Raw genomic sequence first — 22,606 nt, 5'->3', positions numbered from 1 at the left:
CTACAGTGGGTTAGATGCAAATGACGATGGTAACATTCAGTTGCAGTAAATCCTTTAGAAAGAGAGGTGTTTCACAGTATTTGTCTGATATCAGAAAACTCCAAGAGAGGGAAAATCCTGGTTTCTGATCCCAGAATACAGATGACTTATTGCTAGTAGGCACACTATGTGAATATACAGTGAAGGAGTGGTGGCTTGAGGAATTTGTTGCAGAAGTTTCTTGCCTTGTGTTTTAAGGCTGAGGAGTGGAAAAAATTCTGTGTAAACAATTAAGAGAGACTTGTGGCAGAGGTAGATTTCTTTGGCATTTGCACACAGGAGTCACAAACAAATGATGTCCGTATTATTTGGCTGGGCTAACACAGTACAGTATTTTTGAATTTGGTTAGCTTTAGAGGAGTATGCGCTCTCACTCTGTGTTACCTGCTGAGTCCCTGAGGGCATGTGACTTCAGTCCTGAAACAGACCCACTGACCATGTCACAGATCCCAGTTTTGCTAAGCTCAGGTTTAGCATGTTATGTTGATCGTTTCTCCAGCTCCATTCTACAAACTCTCATATAGATTTAATTAATTTCAGTGTAAAAATGGTGTCGTCTATTCTTCAAATACCTAAGTTGTTGTATCTGGGGCTGGGAGACATTAAAAATATGGAACAAAAATACTGCAACCTGTGTATCTAACTTTTCATCTCTTTTCTTCTCCTTACAGTCCAGACCTTTTAGCCCTCCCATTCATTCTTCCAGCCCTCCTCCAATAGCACCCTTAGCGCGGGCGGAAAGCACTTCTTCAATATCGTCAACCAATTCCTTGAGCGCAGCCACCACTCCCACAGTTGGTAAAAATTCTCTCCTCTCTTTTAATCCATTTGTGGTTTTGACTGGCTATTTTTTATGATCTGAAATCCCCAAGGCCCTGTGTTTCTGGTTGAAATTGTTTTGCTGTGTGTTTTGCTACTATTACCTGACTCTTCTTTTAAAACCACCTTCTCAGCAAAGGAGGCAAAGTGCTTTACCTAAGCAAATAAACAAAAGAAAATTAACACCTGTGTTTTGCAGGAATTTTCTTATGCTGTTCCATACAGAGCTATTCAAAAAATAAGGAAGAAATCGCCAAAGAAGGTCTTGTAATTTAGATATTATTTCTCAAAATAAAAATAGTCTCCTTTGAGGGGAAATGTTTGTTTAAATTCCAACCATGTACCACTTCAGAAATCACAAAAGTTAGAACTTGTATTTTCTTGAAGCTTTCATTTCTTCATTATTTTTTGGTTGTCCTTATGTTGACAGATGGTATAAACATCGGCATTGTGAGACTTGAGCAAACTTTTCGACAGTTTTTTTTCTAGTGCTTTTCAGTGATATGTGGTCAATTTTCCCAGAGAAATAAGCTGTTGGTGGCATTTTCAGGAAATGCTTTTATGCCTCTTTCCTTATGCTGTGATGAAAGTGAAGAGTTGAGAATTGCTGTTCAGCTGGATGGTTTTCCAAGGTTTCAATGCTTCATTTTGCCTGGAGCATCATCCCCCTTTCCAAAGCTGGTCTCTCTCTTTCTCTGCCTCCCGGCAGGAGACAGGCTCCTGTTGCCTCTCTCATTTTTGCATGGTGTTTCCCACCTAGGGCTTTCCCATTCCATTTTTCCCATGGGATCCCCATTCCCCATTGTCTTCCTTTATTGTCAGAAACTCCCCTCCAGCTCTTCCATAGTGTAAACCACCTGGCGCATCCCACATTGCTTGGGAGAATCCTTAACTAAAGCTAAATAAGTTCCTTCTGCTACCCTTGGAAGAGCAGACTGCACAGTTGCCTATGCGAGAAGTAGCTTGATCAAAGCCTGAAGCTATTCTGGAGAAAGAACTGCCTATTTTCCCAGATAAATAAGTTAAGTTGTGCCTTTTAAGGCCCCCAAAGGGAATTTCAACTATATCACATGTCTTTATATCTTTAATCAAATCCTCCCAAAAGAACCTTTCAAGTTTGGTGAAAATAGAGCCAGTTACCTAGTTTCATGTGAGTTAGCAACAGACAGATATTTAACATTATTTATGTAGCCAAGTTTGCTCCTGTCTGCAACATCAACTGGGGCAATTTGGGGCTTCCTATCTTTCAATGCCTAGTAACTCATATCCCTCTGTTTTGTTTGTTTCTGTAACTTTTTTTTAAATTCTGTCTCCTTAATACTCCTCGATTGCTATAAGCCACTCCCCACATTGCCACTCTTTTTCTAGATTAGTTGTTTCACCTCCTTCATGTGATTTGACTTGTCTGCCAGAGAGGAAAGTAAGAGTAAACTGTCACTCAGAAAGCTGACCCCAAGTGACCGCAGATAAACCTGTAACATGTTCTTTCAATGCACTCTGATTCATAGAGAAAATAGCACACACAAAGAATTTGAACTGGCCAAGTGCAGTGGCTATGCCTGTAATCCCAGCGCTTTGGGAGGCTGAGGCAAGCAGATCACAAGGTCAGGAGTTCGAGACCAGCCTGGCCAACATAGTGAAACCCCTTCTCTACTAAAAATACAAAAATTAGCCGGGTGTGGTGGCGGGTGCCTGTAGTCCCAGCCACTTGGGAGGCTGAGGCAGGAGAATCCCTTGAACTCGGGAGGCGGAGGTTGCAGTGAGCCAAGATCGTACCACTGCACACTCCAGCCTAAGCAACAGAGTGAGACTCCATCTCAAAAAAAAAAAAAAAGAGAGAGAGAGAATTTGAACTTTATGTATGTTTGTACAATGTGTTTCTATACTCTCTGCTGCAGAAATCTCAAATCCTGGCCAGAAACTTTGATTCTTAACACATCTAGTATGGGTTCCTTCAGGATGAACCAGAGTGGGATTAAAAAAAAAAAATAGCCACGTAAGAGGATAGTCACATTGCTTCATTACTAAGGAGCATACGGATTTAATCTGTTTGATTTTGTTATGTTTATTTGGTGTCCATCTTCCTGCTGAATTCCTCACCCTCCTGCTTTGTCTTTTCACCTGCTGTGGGTCAGCTGACAGCCACTTTTCTCCGAAGTAAATATATTGTCAAGACTGACTGTCCCCAAGCTTCCTGTGCACTGCTCTTCCTCTCTGGAGAGGATGGGCTGTTCAACACCAAAAGGCCTAATCATAACTGACTTGGAATGTCAACTTAATGTAGTCAAATGGTGTGAGGGAGGTAGAGAATTTCAGCAGCAAATTCTCTGAGGTTGGTAGCTCAACATTTCCCTCCCACTGCAATACTTTTTTTTGACATTTCCTATGGTACTTGAACCAAAATTGGGGCAAATCTAAAGTAATTCAGGAAGTAAAGTTTTAAGAGCAAGTCTAAACCTTCTACACAGCAATTCATATAAGAAGATGCCCCTAAATGACTTTGGATATGAAATCTCTCATGACAGCTGTGATTACACAATAGCAAATCTGATGCCACAGGTGAAACTAGGACATTTTGTGTACTGTCACACTCGAATGAAGAAGAGCTCCTATACAACTGCCTTTTATTGAATTGAAGACACCCTCGATTGAAAAATGTACCATTATTTTTTATATGACTAAGAAAGGGGAGAAAAACTACTGGTTGAGCTAAGATAAAATGCTTTTTTACTACATTAATTATTTCAGACAGGTTATAATATGAAAAAGTGCACAGTTTAGAATCAATGAGCCAGGTTTGGTGGTGTGCGGTGGTAATCTGGTGGTAATCCCAGCTGAGATGGGAGAATTACTTGATCCCAGGAATTCAGGACAAGCCTGGGCAACTTAGCAAGATTCTCATCTCAGTTTTTAAAAATAATAAATAAATAAATGAAAAACAGTAAGTTTTTTTGCACTAGTAAAAGCTCACAGGACCTCTACTATATGATTTGGGGGAAAAGCCTATCAATATTATGAGGATAGGCAAATTGTTTAAAGTTATTCTAAGAAACAAGCACCTTGACATTTCAAGATACAGAGATAACAATAGAGATAATGAGGAATATTATCATTAAATTGTAAATATGGAGTCAAGCTAATAGAATATTTTCTGAGGAACATTATTATTTGTGGAATATTTTTTCTACCCTCATCCATCTCCTTTTCTGCATTTTTCTTTCTTACTGGTCTTTGTACAGATTTTATTCAATTTTCTGTTAAAGTTGTAATAGTATGCATAAGACCTGTAGCACTGAGTACTTTTTTAAAATCACAAAGAGTCAAAAATCCCAATTACTTGCATTTTTAGTTGCTGAGAAGAGAGACCTTATAAAGAGCTGAATTGGCTAAAGTCCAGAGCACCAATTCATGATGTTGTGACCAATTTACAAAGACATTCAGATACAGCTGGATACCATAGACAAAGATGAAATTATGATAATGCTGTTCAAAATTAACAGTCCATAACTATCAAAAGCAGCTGCAAGGCAAATTGCATTTGGATATTGATGAGGCTGAAATGGGATAGTTCATACAGGGACCTTGGATTTATACTGTTGCTTTTTTATGGCCATGTTAAAAGCATCTACTTTCCCCATGGAAGGAAGGTGCATGCTGAGTGATCCTGTTGAGCTGTCAGTTCTCTGTCGGGAGATTCTTGTTGATGGACATGTGTCTGGCCACTTGAGAACTGTGCTGGAGTGAAATACACTTGCATAAGTCAATTATTAATGACAGTTTCTTTAGCAACTCCCAGAAAAGGTGGGGCGTGACTTCTTCCCTGGAGCTGACTTCAGACAAATTCACAGATGCTAAACCCTGGCTTTTTTTTAACATTTTCATTTCCTCTCATAGAATCATCACAAAATAAGAAAACACTTTTTTATATCGCAATCATAATTCCAGTGTTTTCAGTTTTATTTCCTTTTTCCATTAAAACCACTCCTGTGTTTCAGTCAGTAAAGTGGGCTTCTTGATTTCATTTGGGATTTGTATTTGTGTTTTTGTTTTCCATTCGTTTATGTTTCTTTGGTTCGTAGTGTCAGAAGATGATGTTTTTTATGACAAACTGCCCTCGTTTGAAAGGCGCTGTGAAATGCCTGCAGGTATGGTGCTAGCCAAGTGATCTCTAGAGATCTAGATTCCAAAAATCCAAGCCATTATCCATCTGAATGCTATAAACTTCATGGACATGCCCTCACCTCATGAGTGTACCGTGCCTCTCAGATGCACCCTGTATATTTACTGTTCATCATGGAACTCATGCCAGTGAAAATTTTTAAGTGACTATATTCAAAAACAGCAGGTTGCATGACAGTTTCTCAGTGAAGAGGTTCAAAAAAGGTGAGATGCTATTGCTTTGTGAATTTACAAAGGAAAGAATAATTTAACTGCTCAGAATTACATGTCCGGTCACTGCTTTTTAATTTAAAAAATAATACAGCATCATTAGTAATCTTGTTTTCTCTCTGGTACATAGGGAAAGGGTGTTTTGTGACTGGATGCCTAAGGTGATTCCAGGGGAGGGGATGGAAGATATGTGACATCTTCCCTGAAATTTATATTGATATGCAATGCTTTGTCATTTAAAATCTAAGCTAATGTTTTCTACAATCCATAACTCTGAGTTTATCTTTTTGGAAACACAGAAGGGGATGACATTGAAGATGAAATGGATACAGCAATTGCTGAATGACAGTTTGCCCAAATTAGTGCAGTTAAAATATGCTGACGCCCCTGCATGGCCAGGAAGACTTCTGCTCCATGCACACAAGCACCAAGTATCAAGCAACCACCAACACGTGCCCATTCCTTTAGGCCTCCATAGCTTTGCTCTTGCTTTCTGTTTCCCGAACTAAAAAAAAAAAAAAAATAGTGTAGATTGCCAGCCTTCCCTTTTTCCTGCACGCTAATGGCATGTAGTGCCTCCACCCTTCCCTATAGTGAGATTAATGACCTGCTCTGTAACTCATATTGTGTCCTTCTCTCTCCCTTTCCTTAACCCTTCCCATCCCGCTTCAACTCCTGGCCATACAGAGAATGAACAGCCTTCCCTCGTTTGGTTTGACAGAGGAAAGTTTTATTTGACTTTTGAAGGTAAGTAGTGCATAGCATACCAGATTCTAATTTACACTCCTCCTCATCCTTATTTCCCCATTTGCATTTCCAAATCCCAGTTCTCTTCAAAAGTTCTGGTCTCACTTTCTATATGAAAATGCTATGGCTACTTAGAAAATATTAAACACTAAAGGAAATAATATATGAATTTGGTTTGTATATGATCTTCAATTTTTTCACATTAAAAAAAGTTCAAGCTAATTTGCAGTTAAAATTGGTTATTTAATTAACTATGGTCAATTGAAAATAAAACAAAACAAAACACACCTTTTTTGGCCAAGGAACTTAACTCTGTCAACCAGGGCTCTTTCCTAACTCTTTTGCAAATGCAGTGCAACAAATATAAGGACATTTTTGGTTGGTATTGGTATTTAACTTGTTTTGGATAATTAATATTTTAGATGCAACATCCATTATTGTAAAATCTAAATATGTAAATACATTCTTATGACAAGGAATGCTATATAAGAGATCAGAAAAATTGGGAAAAGAAAAAAAGGAGTTTATTAGTAAGTTTGATCTGCATCTCCTGAAATTACAATTGAGATGACTGCAGTAAAATGGACAACTATTGCTGGACTTGACATTTTAGAAGATTAAGGAAAATATACATAAATATAATGTCAAATATCTAACCTCACTGCTTGATCATTTGTTATATTCTGCATTAAGGGTAAGCATTCTTCTGTTTTATATTTAAGTTTTAATCATCTTAACAGGCCAGTCATTTGATTAAATGGTCCATTTAAACTAATGGTGGGGGAAGAAGTTAAGTAATTTAACTTAATTTATGGACCATCTTACACATAAAAATTTATCTCATAGAATCCTACTTTCCAGGATTTTAAATAGCTACATTTATCCCAGGATCAAAAGTTGGCCAAAACACATTCCACTCTAGATTTGAATCTAAATATTGAACTTGTTTTTGTGTTTCATGGCAACAAAATAGAATTTTCGTAACTTGAGTGTGTGTTTTAATGCAACTTTAAAAATCAGAATGGCTGATATACATAAACAGTTTGTATAGTTGCGGCTTTTTTCTCTCAATAATAAATTTTGCTTGCAAGATAGTCATAGAGATGGAAGTTATTAGCTGGAACTTATCCAGAAATAGCTTGGGTAGTATTAGGAAAGATGGTCTGATTTCAAATTTCTCAAACATCGTGATTTCTTGAACTAGCCTGGTCAGAAGACAGGTAAATAAGCAGTCTTCAGGAGAGGATGTATCTTCTGCACATGAAGTCAAAGCCTTCATTACCTTGGGTCATTAATTTTGTGATAACCAAGATGCAAAGTCCACAACTTGTGACCTCCTAAACTTTCTCTTTGAATTAGATGAAATTAATGAGTGCCCAGGTATTTTTTTTACTGATCAGCATGTTGCCAAAGAAGAAACTACAGTTGCATAGGTTGGTAATCCTGAAGTAAAGCAATACCTGCATACTTAAAGGCACTTTGGTTCCATCTGGTCACACCAGATGATGTAGTTTACCTTCTTTTAACTAGGAAATTAAGCAAGGCACTTTGCCAACCCTCATATAATTGTCTGGGGCTCAACAACAAAAAAACAACTGACAGTTTTTTGTTGTTTGTTTTGGCTAGTGTATATGTCAGCTTATTTGTTTATGCTTTATTGTAGACCTGTTTTGAGAGACAAAGAGAGATCTTTTTTGAAGAAACCAATCTAAAGACATCTTTGGTTGTCAGTTTGTTTGTTTTAAAGATACATATTTTCAATCAAATATAAATATTTAATAAATGTGTGGAATAACATAACACATTTTATGAAAATATATTTGTCAGTAGATGTCTGGGTATTTAAAGTTGGTAACATTGCCATTCTAATTAGTGAGACCCAAATTCCTTAAGCATCTCAATTTGGGCCAAGAGAAGTCACGCAAGAAGAGTTTTAACAGAAATTAATTGGAATCTCTAGTACTGTATTATCTTGATCTTGGACTTTGTTCAAGTTTAAGCGTAAAGGAGGCTTCTTGAAATGATATGGGAATAGCCATATCACCAATGTCGGTGTCACTATTTCTCTCGCTAAAAAATGTTTATGCAGATACAAGTATATTCAAATGCACTTCAAGGGAAGCCTTAGAAGAAACTAAAAATGATGCCTTGCTATCTGAGCAAAAACGGCTATATTTTTTAAATGGAGATTTGTTTTCATCATGTATGTATATTAGACTTGGGTATTTTTAGCTAGTAAAACCTAGAAGAATTTTTTTAATTTTTCTGCTGTGATGATAAAATGACATAGAAATGGTGACATTTTAATTTACCTTGAGAATAGTGCCCCCACCTACGTTTTTATACTGCAAAAACATTTTCCTTCAACATGCTTTATTGAGTAGGATTTCTAACATATTCTTGTAGGACACTCTGGTTTTACCCGCATTTGTTATTATTAATATTGATTATCATTATCTTTAATTCTTCATTCAGGGAATGTAGAAGAAAGATTCCCACGTCAAAATAGTCATCAGTTCCAAATAGCTTTTCAATTTTTATTTTTCGACTTCTAAATAGTATTTTTAGAGTGTTCAAAACACTATTCTGTCTTATTCATCATTTTGTTCTTACAAAGCTTTAGATACCATTGTCAGTCAATGTTTGAGCTACTGATCAACCAATCAACTAAGAGGCATGTGACTTTATTTGAGGATAACATGAGATGCTTCACACTTCCAAATTTACGTTAATAATAGAGATAGAAAAGTGTTAGTGATTCTAATTCACAAGTCCCAGTGCTTTTCTGAATGTTTTTACTTTTAGAAACAGCTTCACTGAAATATTAATTTATAATAAAAATTCAATTTATTTTAAGTTGGGAAAAAAAAACAGTGAAGATTGCAAATGGTGATGACTTTTTTTTTTTTTTTTTTTGAGACGGAATCTCACTCTGTCGCCCAGGCTGGAGTGCAGTGGCACCATCTCGGCTCACTGCAAGCTCCGCCTCCTGGGTTCACGCCATTCTCCTGCCTCAGCCTCCCGAGTAGCTGGGACCACAGGCGCCCGCCACCACGCCCGGCTAATTTTTTGTATTTTTAGTAGGGACGGGTTTCACCATGTTAGCCAGGATGGTCTTGATCTCCTGACCTCGTGATCCACCCTCCTCGGCCTCCCAAAATGCTGGGATTACAGGTGTGAGCCACTGCGCCTGGCCCAAATGGTGATGACTTTTTAAATTCATCAAAGACTGTATCCTATTGAAGCTATCAAGTATTCTGAGGTGGGAGGGCAAGATATTTTCATGACAAATATTAAATAGAAGATATGAGTGCTAGATATTTGAACAATTCCCTAGAGTGTTTGAACATCAAGATGTTTCCAGAAATGTACTGCACTTCTCCTTAGTTAGCTTTTTTAACTACAAAATCATCTCGTATGTGGTGGCGAAAAACAAACAAAAAGTCTGCTACCTTAAGTACTTAAGTGGCCTTGTGTGGGAATATAAGCTCTGTCATCTGCTCATATAGCCTCTTGCATCTCACACTCTCTCATCTCTGGACTGCTTTGTGCTCCTGTTTACTGGTCTTCCTCCCTTCATTCCCACCAGGAATGCCACATCCCTAGCAGTACCCTTTTCTACATTTCAGTCTCTCAGATGAACTTGCCCACCTGTTTCCTGACGAAATCCTTATTCTTAGGAGCCATCACTTCCATAGCACTCTCTGTGGAGACCTCTCTTCAGTCTTCTGTGGATTGTTCATCCATCATGTTTGGATTCTCTTAGCTCCCTGTTGCTACTTCCAAAGCCTTCCTGATTGCGAGAGCAGCCATCTGATAATTCCACCCTCTTCCACTCCTTATTGCTGTTAACAGTTGACTGCAGAGCAGTCCTCTGCATTTATCTTAGAGGTGCTGGCAGCTTGCGTGTCAACCTCTGTGCCACCTCACTTCCCAGCATCATCCTGTGACATAGAGTGTATGTGTGCAACCTGTCTCACACGCTGGCTCCAGGGCCTCTTGATTTTTGCCCCAAGAAGCTTTCTCTCCACTTTATTCAGGACTCCACACCTCTGGCCACACCCTGGAAGTCGTTCCCCTGGCAAGTCTCATTTCAGCTGTTTCATCATTAAGAATTTGTCACCCTTTTTGTACACCTGGGACTTTATGAAGCAATATTCTTTCATTCAACAAATATTAAGTGACTGCCTACTGTGTACTAGCACTGTCCTGGGCACTCCCCACTAGTGAACAAAACAGAAAAAAACCCTGTCCCCACAGAGGTTATGTTCTACTGTGGAAGGTTAAAAATAAAAAGATAAATAAGTAAAATATATATAGTATGAATATGGTAATGAGTTCTATAGGAAAAATAAAATAGGAAAGGAGAATGGAGCATAGTGAGGGTTGCAGTTTTAAATTGAGGGATTTGAGGTTGAAAAATGAAAAATAAAATAAAAATAATAATGAATATGAGTAACTAACATCTGAGTATTTATCATGTGTAAAGCAGTCTCCATCTATTATCTTATTTCACCTGCACAACTCACTGATGCAGAAACTGAGATTCAGGTAATGTAAGTAACATTCACAGGGTCACACAGTCAGAAGAGACAGAGTGGTGGAATGCAGTGGCTCACGCCTGTAATTCCAGCACTTTGGGAGGCCGAGGCGAGTGGACCACCTGCAGTCAGGAGTTTGAGACCAGCACAGCCAACGTGGCGAAACCCCGCCTCTACTAAAAATACAAAAATTAGCTGGGCATGGTGGCACGTGCCTGTAATCCCAGCTATTTGGGAAGCTGAGGCAGGAGAATTGTTTGAACCTGGGAGGTGGAGGTTGCAGTGAGCCAAGATCACGCCACTGCACTCCAGCTTGGGTGACAGGGTGAGACTCCATCTCAAAAAAATAAAAACAGAGTGATGATTCAAACTCTGGCCACCTAGCCGGAGGCCACTCTGCTCCACCACCTCACCTTACTGTACATACCTAATCTCATTCAGTCCTTGCAACAAAGGTTTTGCCCTAATCTTCTAGCCTTCCAGCTCTCTAATTTCCTGATACTACACCTTATTTTTCCCTTTTATTTTTAGTTGACAGCTAATAATTGTCCTATTTATAGGATACCAAATAATATCTCAATACATGTGTGTTATGTACAATAATCAAATCAGAGTAATTAGCATATCCATCATCTCAAATATTTATCATTTTTTTGGGTTGTGAACATTCAAAATCCTCTTTTTGGAAATATACAATAAATTATTGTTTTCCCTATTTACCATACAGTGCTATAGAATACTAACGTTTAGTCCTCCTATCTAGTTGTAATTTTGTACCTATTAACCAGCCTTTGACCTCACTGAGACCTCTGTCCTCACGTTCTTCCTGTTCTCAGTCCACTAACCCAGGTGGAGATATTCAAGTTCTTTCCATTATCCAGATGAGATCCCAGAGAGGAAAAATACGTTTCTGAAAGGACCTTAATCATTTACATAATAGGAGCTACATTTTTTCTCTTTGGAGTTATATTATCTCTGTGAAAAAAATAAATGCTTGGGTATTTTAAATGTCTGACCTTCTTAAACAGGTTATTAAATACCCCTACTTAGTCATCGGCAAGTCACAATTATAGTCATAGAGCATTCAACTTTCCTTACCCTGACATAGCAATAAAGTAAGAAATGAACAGGTCAAATTTCTCACATGCAGCCACAAGGATACTAATTAATTCATTTGAGAGTCACTAAAGAAAGGAAAATTGGAAGATATGACTAATTTTCTGGGAAGCAATGGCTATGCTAAATTCACATTATTCTCAAGTGGGAGGTGTTCGCTAACAGCACTTACCCCACTGAAGGCCCCTTTCAATCAATAACAGGAAAATTATTAAGTACCCACTCTGCAAATCACAGCATTAAGTATGACCAGGTTGGGGAAACAATACAGAAACATTAAAAGCAGTTTTACAAGACTGTCTTCATTAGAAATATTAAAACCACGCTCCTTAGCTATTCTGAGTTTTTATATGTGACGGTATTGTCTATCTAAAATGAAAACTTCATTCTATTAAAATAACTGAAGGTCACAGAGAGTTTTTTTTAATAGCCTCAACCTGTTAAGAAGATTAAAGTGGAGCTGAACCTGCAAAATGTTCTATCAGGCAGTTCTGCCGAGGATTTCAGTAGTACACTTTACCTCTTCAAAATAAATTTGTTGCCTGTTTCTGAAAATGTTGACATTGACCAGCATGCTGATCATACTTGGTTTCCTGCTCTTTGAGGCAGTTGTCCTGTCTCATTCATGATTAGTGTACGACTGTCATGCTGGTGATAGAACAGAAAGCCAGCAAAGTGTCCCCTGTTTCTGGCCTGAGGTCTAGGCCAAAATGGAAGGAATAGGCTTCTAGGGAGGACATAAACGTACAGAATTCATGTTAGAATTCTACTAATGGGAAAGCTGAAGAGCAGGTGTTACCTTCTATTCCAAGCATGTCACCATGCAAGGAGTACCTACTTGGTGAAAATATCATTTTGCTTGGGTTCAGCATATCTGGGGTGCTGCTGTTTTACCAGTAATGCTGATGCAGTGTATCACTGATGAGCCCTTCACATGGGCTACATTCTGAGCTAGTTACTCTACATCCATAAGCTCATATCATTCACACAACAGTCCTAGGAAGTGGGTACTATTGTTAATCACATTTTACAGATGAGTAAACAGAGGCTGTGAGCACTTAGGTAACTTTTCTGAGATTGCACAGCTAGTTGGTGGTTAAATCAGAGGAGAGTTACTGATAACACAGCTAGTCAATGGTTAAATACATTAAAAGGGAGTTACTATTATGTCACAAAACTGATGTTCCAAACCACTATGCTACTCAAGTCTTGGTTGTGCCACTCAATAACCGCGTGATCTTGAGCATTTAATGTCTCTGAGTCTCTGTTCTATCATTTTTAAAATGGAAAGCATAATACCGACCTGCCAGGATAATTAGGAAATTCCGATAAGACACATGGTTTTTGTTTAATAAAGTACTATACATATGAAAGGTTTTAAATTATCCATGCTTTGAAGTTGCATTCAAATTAAATAAGAATTAAAGGAAGAGACCAAGAAGGTATTGCATCCGAGATGCATTTGTTCCTCATTTCTGCTATCTTCCTGGTCTCTAAATTGGCCTCTTAGGTGTCTGGTGGTGACTATATTTAGAAGCTTCTTGTGTCTCTATCAGACTCATTGATAATGTAGTTTCTTCCTTTTATGGCCATAATGGTCCAAAACACACAGTTGTTTCTGAATATGTCGCTCATGCAAAGGAAAATCAACACAATCTAATAGGTTTAAAATAGATAAACATTGGGCAGCATTTGCTTTGCTCAAGATTGAAGCCTTTCACTCCCCAGAGAGGAATGGAACCCTGAGTGTCAGCTGCACTTCCCTGGGTGCAAAAGTAGATTCTAGAACAGGACTTCTCATCTGACTGGAGTAATCAAATGGGGAACCAACAAGAACAGCAGAAAGTCTTGAGCCCCACAAAAAGAAGGGTTGCTATGTGTGGACAATTTTAAAACCTGAAGCATAAGTTAAATAGTCCCCTAGAGCAGGAAAATGAGTAACAGAATAGAAAAGTTAAAGAATATTCACTCATTTATTTTTGCATTCAATGCTTCACAACCAGTCCATGAGCTCTTCTTAGCTATAAGCCCTTGTGCTGGAATTATGGAGGTGAAATAATAAAACTTCTGCCTTCCAGTAATTCACAAGAAATGGAAGCATAGAAGAAATAGAAGAGTTTGGCACTTCGTATACAAAGCATCCTGTAGCAAAGGCAATGGTAGAATTGCAAAAATGTTCTAGTAGGGTGATGGAAGAAATGGGAGCAACATTTATACCTACATTGACTCTACTTTGAAGCAATATAACATGTTGCTATGTTAGAATCTAATAGAAAATCTTAGGTGATATGTAAATGTTAACCTAAGGTATGTTTGGTATTATCCTAATATTAGAAAGATTCTTTAATTAATGCATATCCACTTGCTCTCAGTACACATATACATACCTATGCGCACACACACACACACACACAGAGATAATAGAGAAAAAGATGTGGAATATATATATATATGGAATATATATATCATATATATGATATGATATGTATCACACATATATTCTATATCATATTTAGGATATATTGACATATTGATATAGCATACATATTACATATTGTATATCAGCTGTATCACATTTTATATATGATATATATCATATATATTATATATGATCATAACCTACAGTATGATATATATCATAGGTTTTCATATATGATATATAATGTTTTTGTATATGATGTATATGAAATATGGAATATGTATGATATATGGCATATCATAGATATTTCATGTCACATATATAAAGAGAAAAAGAACTCTGTGTGTGTGTACGTGTGTGTGTGTGTGTGTGTGTGTGCATTTATGCATGAGCTCTGGAATAAGCCTTCTAGATCTTAGTTATAACCTCAGCACAATGTGTGACTTTAGGCAGGTTACCTAACCTCTCTAAGACTTAGTTTCCTCCTCTGAAAATTGGAATAATAATGGCACCTCTTTCATAGGGTTGTGGTCAAGATTAAAGTCAAACACTGAGTACAGTGCATGCAAAGCACTCAAATATAAGCAACTGTTGTCCAACTTCATGCATCCTCTGCTTGTAACATGGCTGTGTTTTACTTAGTTCTTGCCTGCTTTGGAGAAGTTTCAGTTGTGGCATTCTTGTCTTCTTCCACATACAAATCTGACAATTTGATTCTGCTGTGAGTTGCTACCTGGTCTCCCTTCCTTGTCAGCAGGGATGCTAAGCAGTGTTTTCTCTGCTGGTATGGAGCAAGACAATGATTTGGAAGCATCATGCCACTGCATTGCTGTACACCCTTAGCCTCCACTAGAGCCCATTCTTAAAGGTGACTTGTTGAGACTAATGGTCTGCCTGCCAGTGTACTCCTGGGGGTTCTGTGTTAACACTGATGGGAGATGTGGCAGAAAATCTTTTATCCTCTCTTTCATTAAAGGATTTGTAAATCATAGCATTTCTGCCGATTTGACAAATAATTTCAAACTTCCTGAGAAAAGGATGGAGAAGCTGAGAATTCCAGGGAGGAACTGCTTCATCTTTGGGTGGTTCTGAGCCTTCAACAAGCGATCGCTGACTGATGACCTCTATAGCGTTTGTTTCTATTATGTCTTTTGAGAAGAGCTGTCCACAGACTTTGGCTGCCTACCCTATTTCAAAATACTCTTCTTATCAACCTCTGACATAAATGAATGAAGTATACTAGTGATTCAAAGAGATTTTATTAAGGCTCAGGAGAATCTCCCACTTATAAGCCTTTTTATGTGTCTGCTGTGGGTATATTTATCAGCACCACATATACTCCAAACAAATTTTAGACAATTACTTGTGAAAGGCTTTTGCAAACTATAAAGTCCTGTTCAAAAGTAATCATTTCCTAAGATTACAATCAGTATTAATGAATATTTAATATGTGCTAGGCATGTGCTAAGAATTTTATATTAATTGCTTCATTTATTAAATCAAAGATTGGCTGAGAGACATGAACATAAGGCATTAACATAAGTCACTGTCCGTAAGATTTTAACCTTTTTATGTCTTCAACTATTTTGCACTGTGTGTGTAATCATTTCTGCTACAGCGTGGACTGTCAGCAGACAAAAAAATTTCATGGACTTTGTCTTCTCTTCTGCTGACCCTGCTGTACCAAGTCACCAGGACACATGTAAATATGGCCTTGGGGCTTCTTTTCTTGCTGACGCACATTCACCACAGGCAGCTTGTGCTGTTTACAACTGTGTTTCTTGATCTTCTATTCAGAGTAATAACAGCATGACTTCCCCTAAGATCTGATTCAGAGAATTGAAATATGCCCTGAGAAAACAAGAGAGGTTTCTCTGGAGAAGTGTCCCAAGGGTAATATTAATTGTTCAAGGATATTTCGGAAAAGTTGCAGTCATCACTGTGGCAAATGAATCTAGAGAGAGGAAGTATGAGTTATTTAATGTCGGTTACTCCTTTCCTTGGGTTTTTGCCTCTTTTGGACTTTCCACACAGCCCATTTGCTATGAAACTAGCACCTCAAATAACAGGCTTTCAGGCAGTCAAACAATGGCAGACTGCATTCTTCCTGCTTCTCCAATCATATTTATCAGTCCCATTGGGGGAATAACTTTCAGTGGAGCTCAAAATTACCAGCATCCAATCTGTAACTGCAAGGAACCATTCAAGAAATAAAAGAAAGTTCTCACTCATAAGTGGGAGTTGAACAATGAGAACACATGGACACAGGGAGGGGAACACCACACACTGGGGCCTGTCAGGAGTTGGGAGGCAAGGAGAGGGAGAGCATTGGGACAAATACCTAATGCATGTGGGGCTTAAAAACTGGATGATGGGTTGATGGGTACAGCAAACCACCATGGCACATGTATACCTATGTAACAAACCTACACATTCTGTACATGTATCCCGGAACTTAAAGTAAAATTTAAAAATAAATAAATAAAAAACAAAATGTTTCTGAATTCCATTTATATTAAAACAAAAACAAAACAAAACAAAACAAAAAAACTTCTTCATTACTTTGGTTCACAATTTATTTCTTCTTTTTAATGAATTATTGTTTTTGGTATAATATGAAACTTTTTTGTTATAATTTGCTCCTTGCTATCAAACCATTTATTTTAATTTGGTCACTCATCTTTATTACCTTTACCTCACATTTTAATCAAATATTTTTAATTTTGTATATATTTTATATTATACATAAAATATAAACTATATATTATATAATATGTAAAATATTATAAATAAATATCTATACTATAAAATATATTTATATATTTATAATATAAAACAGTTATATATAAAATATATATTTATATATCATAATTTATATAGCGATATATTTATATATAATATAAAATATTATAAATATTTTAATAAATATAAATATTTATAATAGAAGATATTTTAATCTAAATATTATCTTTTCTCTTTAATAAATGTAAAGATGATAAAAGAAAAAAGAAATAAAGGAAAAATGTAGAAATCTCAATATTTAAAATTCCAAAGTAATTATCAATATGTACTTATATTTTTTCCTCAATATCAAAGTAACACATACACATTATAGAAAACTTGGAAAAACAGAAAGGTATTTTTAAAAGGATCTATAATCAAATAACTGTAGATGACTACTATTATCATTTTGATGTTTTTCAGTTCTAAGATTTTGCATGTGAATGTGAGTCTGCGTGTGTGCATGTATAGTTTATATTATCACACAGTGCAGTGTATAATTATGCATCCTTTTACTTTAACATATGCTAATATTCCCCTTGACACTTCAAAGTATTTAGAAATAGCTCACAGTTGGCTTTACTGTGATCATGACATTAATTTAAGCATATTATTACTTTTAAAAATTCAAATATGGGAAGTATAAATAAAAGAGTAAATATCACCCCAAAATCACACTATTCAGAGAGTAGTAGAAATAACATTTTTGATGTTTTGGTGAAAATTCTTGATGAAACCCTCTCTGCATGTATCTACACACACATGCACTGACACACATACACACACAAATACGCGTGCTGCATTTACTTGATCCCAAGAAGCCATACATTGGGATATGCTCCACTGTTTTCACAACTTTTTGGGCACAAAATAAACTTTGTCAAGTGTAGAAAAGCATTTTTTTTCTAACCAATAATAATAGACAAAGTACTAGCCACTATCTTCAGCATAACCATCAGAAACTGAGCCTAAATCTATTTCATATTCAGAATCTGCAGACACATCTGAGTCACTTCTGGCCATCAGCAGTTACAATTAATATCATAGTGGTGTGATGATTTTTCTATACCACATGTTTATAACCTTGACCTCTTTATACTCTTTGCATTGATAGTTAAATTTTGTGACACATCAAAAATTCCAGAATTTTGTCTGCATTAGCTTTCCAGAATTTACTTATAAATTGTTGCAAAGTAAATAGTTTCCTTGAAAGTCAACAAGAAATTTTTGACAGATACAGTTTTGGCACCTGAGTGTTCCTTTAGGATGCATGTCAGTCGTAACCTACTTGTTTCATCTTTCAAAATTCTGTAGCTTAGATTCCAAAGAATGTGGCAGTTTCTCCCATCAGCAGTTGCATAGTCTGGTAGATGACTGTTAATTTTCCAAGAGAGTTGATGAGTTGTCCAGAGGCATTCACATCTTTGGCCCTTTTAAGCCTGTAGGTCAGCGCTTCTCAAACTTTTTTTTCATTATCCCTCTTTCCTTGTCCAGAGAACCTCTATTTGACCTTGTTTTTCCCTAATTGCTCCCCAAGTCGAATTCTAATATCACAGATGTACTGTACAACTGGTCATGTGCTATATGTATTTTTGTGTGCTTTATATATTTAACAAGTAAGATTTTTTTCACCTTCCCCAAAGAGCCAATTTTTACCCCCTTTGGGGTGATACTTCCGCTTTGAGAATGCATGCCACGCCTGCAGCTAGATCTCGGATCACAACTTCCTTGGATGTAGGGGCGAACATCTTTAACACAGGGTAAGGTTTAAGAATGCAATGGAAGTTAGACCTGGTTTTCAGTCCCAGCTCCCCTACTTACCATAGAGCAAATTACCTTGAACAAGTTATTTAATTTCACTAAGGTTTAATCTAAAAGAGTGTACCTCGAAGAGATGTTTTGAGATTAGAAGACTCGAGGCATGTAATGTGTTCAGCACAGTGGCCATTGTATACAAGTGCTTTACATAAATTAGCTTTCGATCTATTTCTTCATATTCTTCATAGTACCATGCTATAGCTGGCTGTTTCCGATGCTTGATCAAACTCTCACCACTGTCTATGTGAAAGTGTTTAAAATCTGGCTGTATGAGTCTTCATACAAAGACAAAGAAAATCCTAAGTTTTTAGACTAACTGAGGAAATCAATTTGAGCAAGTGTACATTCACTTTTCTTTCATTTTTATTATGGCTTTGTCTTCTGTCTTATGTTCATATTTCACAATAGTATTTTTGTTGAATACACTTATTCTGACTTGGATAATAAAAAGAAAGTATAACTTTCTCATTTTCTGAGCCAAACATTTTAGGAAGTTAATTCAATTGGGCATTAATTTTGGATGACAGGTTAGGTGCTCTAGGCAAAGACCCAGGTTGAAGAAAAATTCTCTACAAAACATGAAGAAAAATGTCAATTGATTGTATGTTTCTGGACTGAGCAGAATTTGAAAAGCAAAAAAATATATATGCACATGAAATATATATATAACCAGGGCAAGTGAGCAGACTTATGAAGAGGAAGACTGGAAATAACTCTAATCCTATTTACATACTCAGAAATCCAGTACTCTTAATTCTACTCTATGAGAACTGACTTTCTTATTTATTTATTTATTTATTTGTTTATTTATTTTGGGCATCCATGCATGTTTATTAATCATTCGAATTTTTTTTCTGTTTGTTTGTTTTTACTGTTATACTTTAAGTTCTGGGATACATGTGCAGAACATGCATGTTTGTTACATAGGTATACATGTGCCATGGTGGTTTGCTGCACCCATCATCTACATTAGGTATTTCTCCTAATGTTATCCCTCCTCCAGCTCCCCCACCCCCGACAAGCCCCAGTGTGTGATGTTCCCCTGCCTGTGTCCATGTGTTCTCGTTGGAGAACTGACTTTCTTAAGTACACTTTCCTCATTTTCATGAAGGAGAACATGTAGCACTCTGAAAAGCATGTAGCAAGCATAACTCACCCAGTGCTACCATGGGTGAGGACGAGGCTTATGGAGCTCTTATATGGAAAAGTGTGGAGTCAAGTGAATCTAGATTTGAATTCTGACTCCACCATTTACTGGCTGCAAAAACATGGGTAAATGGTTCTCTCCTCTCAGACTCAGTTTCTTGATCTGTAATCTGTAGTAATGCCTATCTCGACACATGATTGTAGTTGAAATGATGCACTATGTGTAAAGCATAAAAGACAGTATCTAGCTCATAGCAGGTACTCAATAATATTGTTCCTCCTCTTTCGAGGTTTGCCCTTTTTCCTCTGTATTCTCACTCAGCAGGTCAACTGGTGCTACTTACGTCGGGACAGGAGAAGCCAAGGCAGCACTTACAGAAGCTTCTTGACTTTTTTAAGCTTCAGTTTGTCAGCTGTAAAATGGGGATAACAATACATCTTTCTTAAAAGTGTGAAGATTTAATAAGGGAATGCGTGTGGAACATTTAACACAGTCCCCAGAATTCAGAAAGTATATGTTCTTTTAGTTCTCATCATAGCATTATTATTAATTAGATTAGGTGATAGTATAGGACTATCAAAACACTCAAGAAAATATTATATAAAGATAGATTTTTATATGCAGCATGCACACACACAATTTAAACACATACAAGATATATTTTATATAATATTTTATGTAATCTAAGCCAACTTCAATCATAATATTCCAAGATTTAGAGAAAAGGGAAAAATTAAAAATTAATATGTAGTAACTTTATTTTGACTTCTTTTCTCCCAAATCTATCCTAAACATTTTTGAAAAGTTTTTGCCATGATAAAAAAGTAACTTTATTAATCATCACTTCAGCTAAGATTCACAATGTCACAGGCGCATGCTTGCCTTTTCAAGTTAAGCTCTCATGATACAGTTCTTTCTACTGAACTATATAGAAAGAATTTCTACTTTTCTTTTTATGCTTCCCTCATTTACTAAATGCATCTGGTGCTGAGGAGAGCCTGAAACAGTATGTTACATGTCATGACTGTAAGGCAAATTCTTCTTCACTGCTAGTGATAATGGCTGCCAAGTTAGCGAGTTTTTACTGTGTGTCAGGCACGGTAATTTACATAAACTAATGAAACTCTTTGTCCCAGTGTTCACTATTGGTCTCCTTGCAGTTACTGGATTCTGAAGACAAGCAAAGACCACAGCAACATGAAAGTATTTACTTATAACCTTAGTCCTCATTCTGATACACTTTTTCCCAAATTAACGCTAGTGTCCATCCCCACCCATTACATGAATGCAGAACCCAATAAGTTTTCCCATAAACATCTGATCATATAAACAATGGATATACCATGCAAATACAGTGCACATTTATTGCAAGTGAAATTGCCAGTCTTAGGAAGGATATAGGATTCCATGAAGTCAGTGAAACTGATGATGTAAAGCTTTACATCACACCCAAAGTCATTGTCAGTTTAGAATTTAACAGAAATTAAAACTATTAATTACTAAAGAAGAGGGAAAAACATAAGCTTACATCAGAGCCACTTCAAAAGAAAGACAAGAAACTGAGAGACCCTTGGAATAATGTATAAAACTCTCAATTAATTCTGCAATGATGGCTCCATTTATGATCCTGAATCAAAGCCAAACCTAAATCTTGGGTGGTGTGTAAAGCCATAATATCATTGTGTCAGAAAAATGTACCCTTCCCAAAAATATCAACACAAATTATTTTTATTCATTCTAAGAACTCAGTTATTAATGTAGCTTAAATTTTGTTAATAAAAGATCGTTTGACAACTTTAGTTTATGACGACTTAGAATCTCAATCAAACCTTTCTATCATTATGTACTATGAAATTTTAGTATCCATTTTAAGTACCTTAATTGTTAAATGATTCCTCTGTTATTGACTATCCTCAAATAACAAGAACACAGAACATCCTATATCATCATATTTCATCCTCCCAATGTCTGTAAAAGGTACTAATCTTCATTTTACAATATGATGAAGCTGAAACTCAGAGAGGTCAAGTAATTTTTCAGGGTCACAGAGTAAGGGTAAAACCCAGATTCAAAATTAACTCAATCTCTTTCCAACATTCTTTCCCTTTGTCACTGCATTATATATAACATATTCTATAAATTATTTTAGAATTGGGTCTCATTTATCTTTTTCCTAGTTCTAACTAATATAATCAGCTTTTAGAGAAAAAGCTAGTCTAATGTTCACTCTTTGCTGCTTCATACATCTTCTGGAGCATCGTCTGTCTTCCGTGCGCTCTGAGGCTTTCTGATGTCTCCGTCTGTTGGTTATATCCCTGGGTTATATCCCTCTGTTGGTTATATGTCCTGCATTGTCATCCCTGGGCATAAGGGTCATTTGCCCCTTGCCTGCAGCAGATCTGGTAGGGTGGGCAGTTGTTTGGCCTGATAGCCTGCAAAATGGGGACAGTCTTTAAACAAATCAGACCACTCTCTCCTGCTGTCCGTGCTTCAGATTGTGTTTTTGGGGTGACTGTTTCCAACCTCAGACGAACAGAAGGTAAAATATGCAGCTCTCATGGCATCTGGCATTAGTGGTGCAGATCCTTCCTGAATTTGGATAAGATTGGGAGCACTGGTATTTTTGTCCTAATTTAACAGAGTGAAGCTAGAATCATTGACCAGCTCAGGTCAAATATTGAAGAAGCACAGTCAAGACTGAAGCCCACACCCTCTGACACCATCCTAGACTCCTTATTGCAGGCATTTGTTATCTGAATTTGAGCAGGTTACTTAAGCACTCTAGCTTTC

At 36.8% G+C, this 22,606-nt stretch overlaps 1 protein-coding gene across 13 annotated transcripts in view; it reads left to right on the top strand.

Moving 5' to 3' along the window:
- Positions 1-22,606, top strand: part of SGIP1 (SH3GL interacting endocytic adaptor 1) — a 221,071-nt gene that overhangs the window by 161,654 nt on the left and 36,811 nt on the right. For 8 of the 13 annotated variants that reach the window (XM_032137477.2, XM_032137475.2, XM_032137465.2 and 5 more), the window contains 2 exons: positions 711-837; positions 5,935-5,994. In XM_032137477.2, the coding sequence (XP_031993368.1) occupies positions 711-837; positions 5,935-5,994 (187 nt within the window). The remainder of the gene's footprint in view (positions 1-710; positions 838-5,934; positions 5,995-22,606) is intronic. The other 5 variants (XM_032137478.2, XM_032137467.2, XM_032137476.2 and 2 more) reach the window with 1 other exon arrangement.

Source organism: Hylobates moloch, unplaced genomic scaffold, assembly GCF_009828535.3.
Source record: "Hylobates moloch isolate HMO894 unplaced genomic scaffold, HMol_V3 SCAFFOLD_18, whole genome shotgun sequence".
Lineage (NCBI taxonomy): Eukaryota > Metazoa > Chordata > Mammalia > Primates > Hylobatidae > Hylobates > Hylobates moloch.
This window is presented reverse-complemented; position numbering and strand designations above follow the sequence as displayed.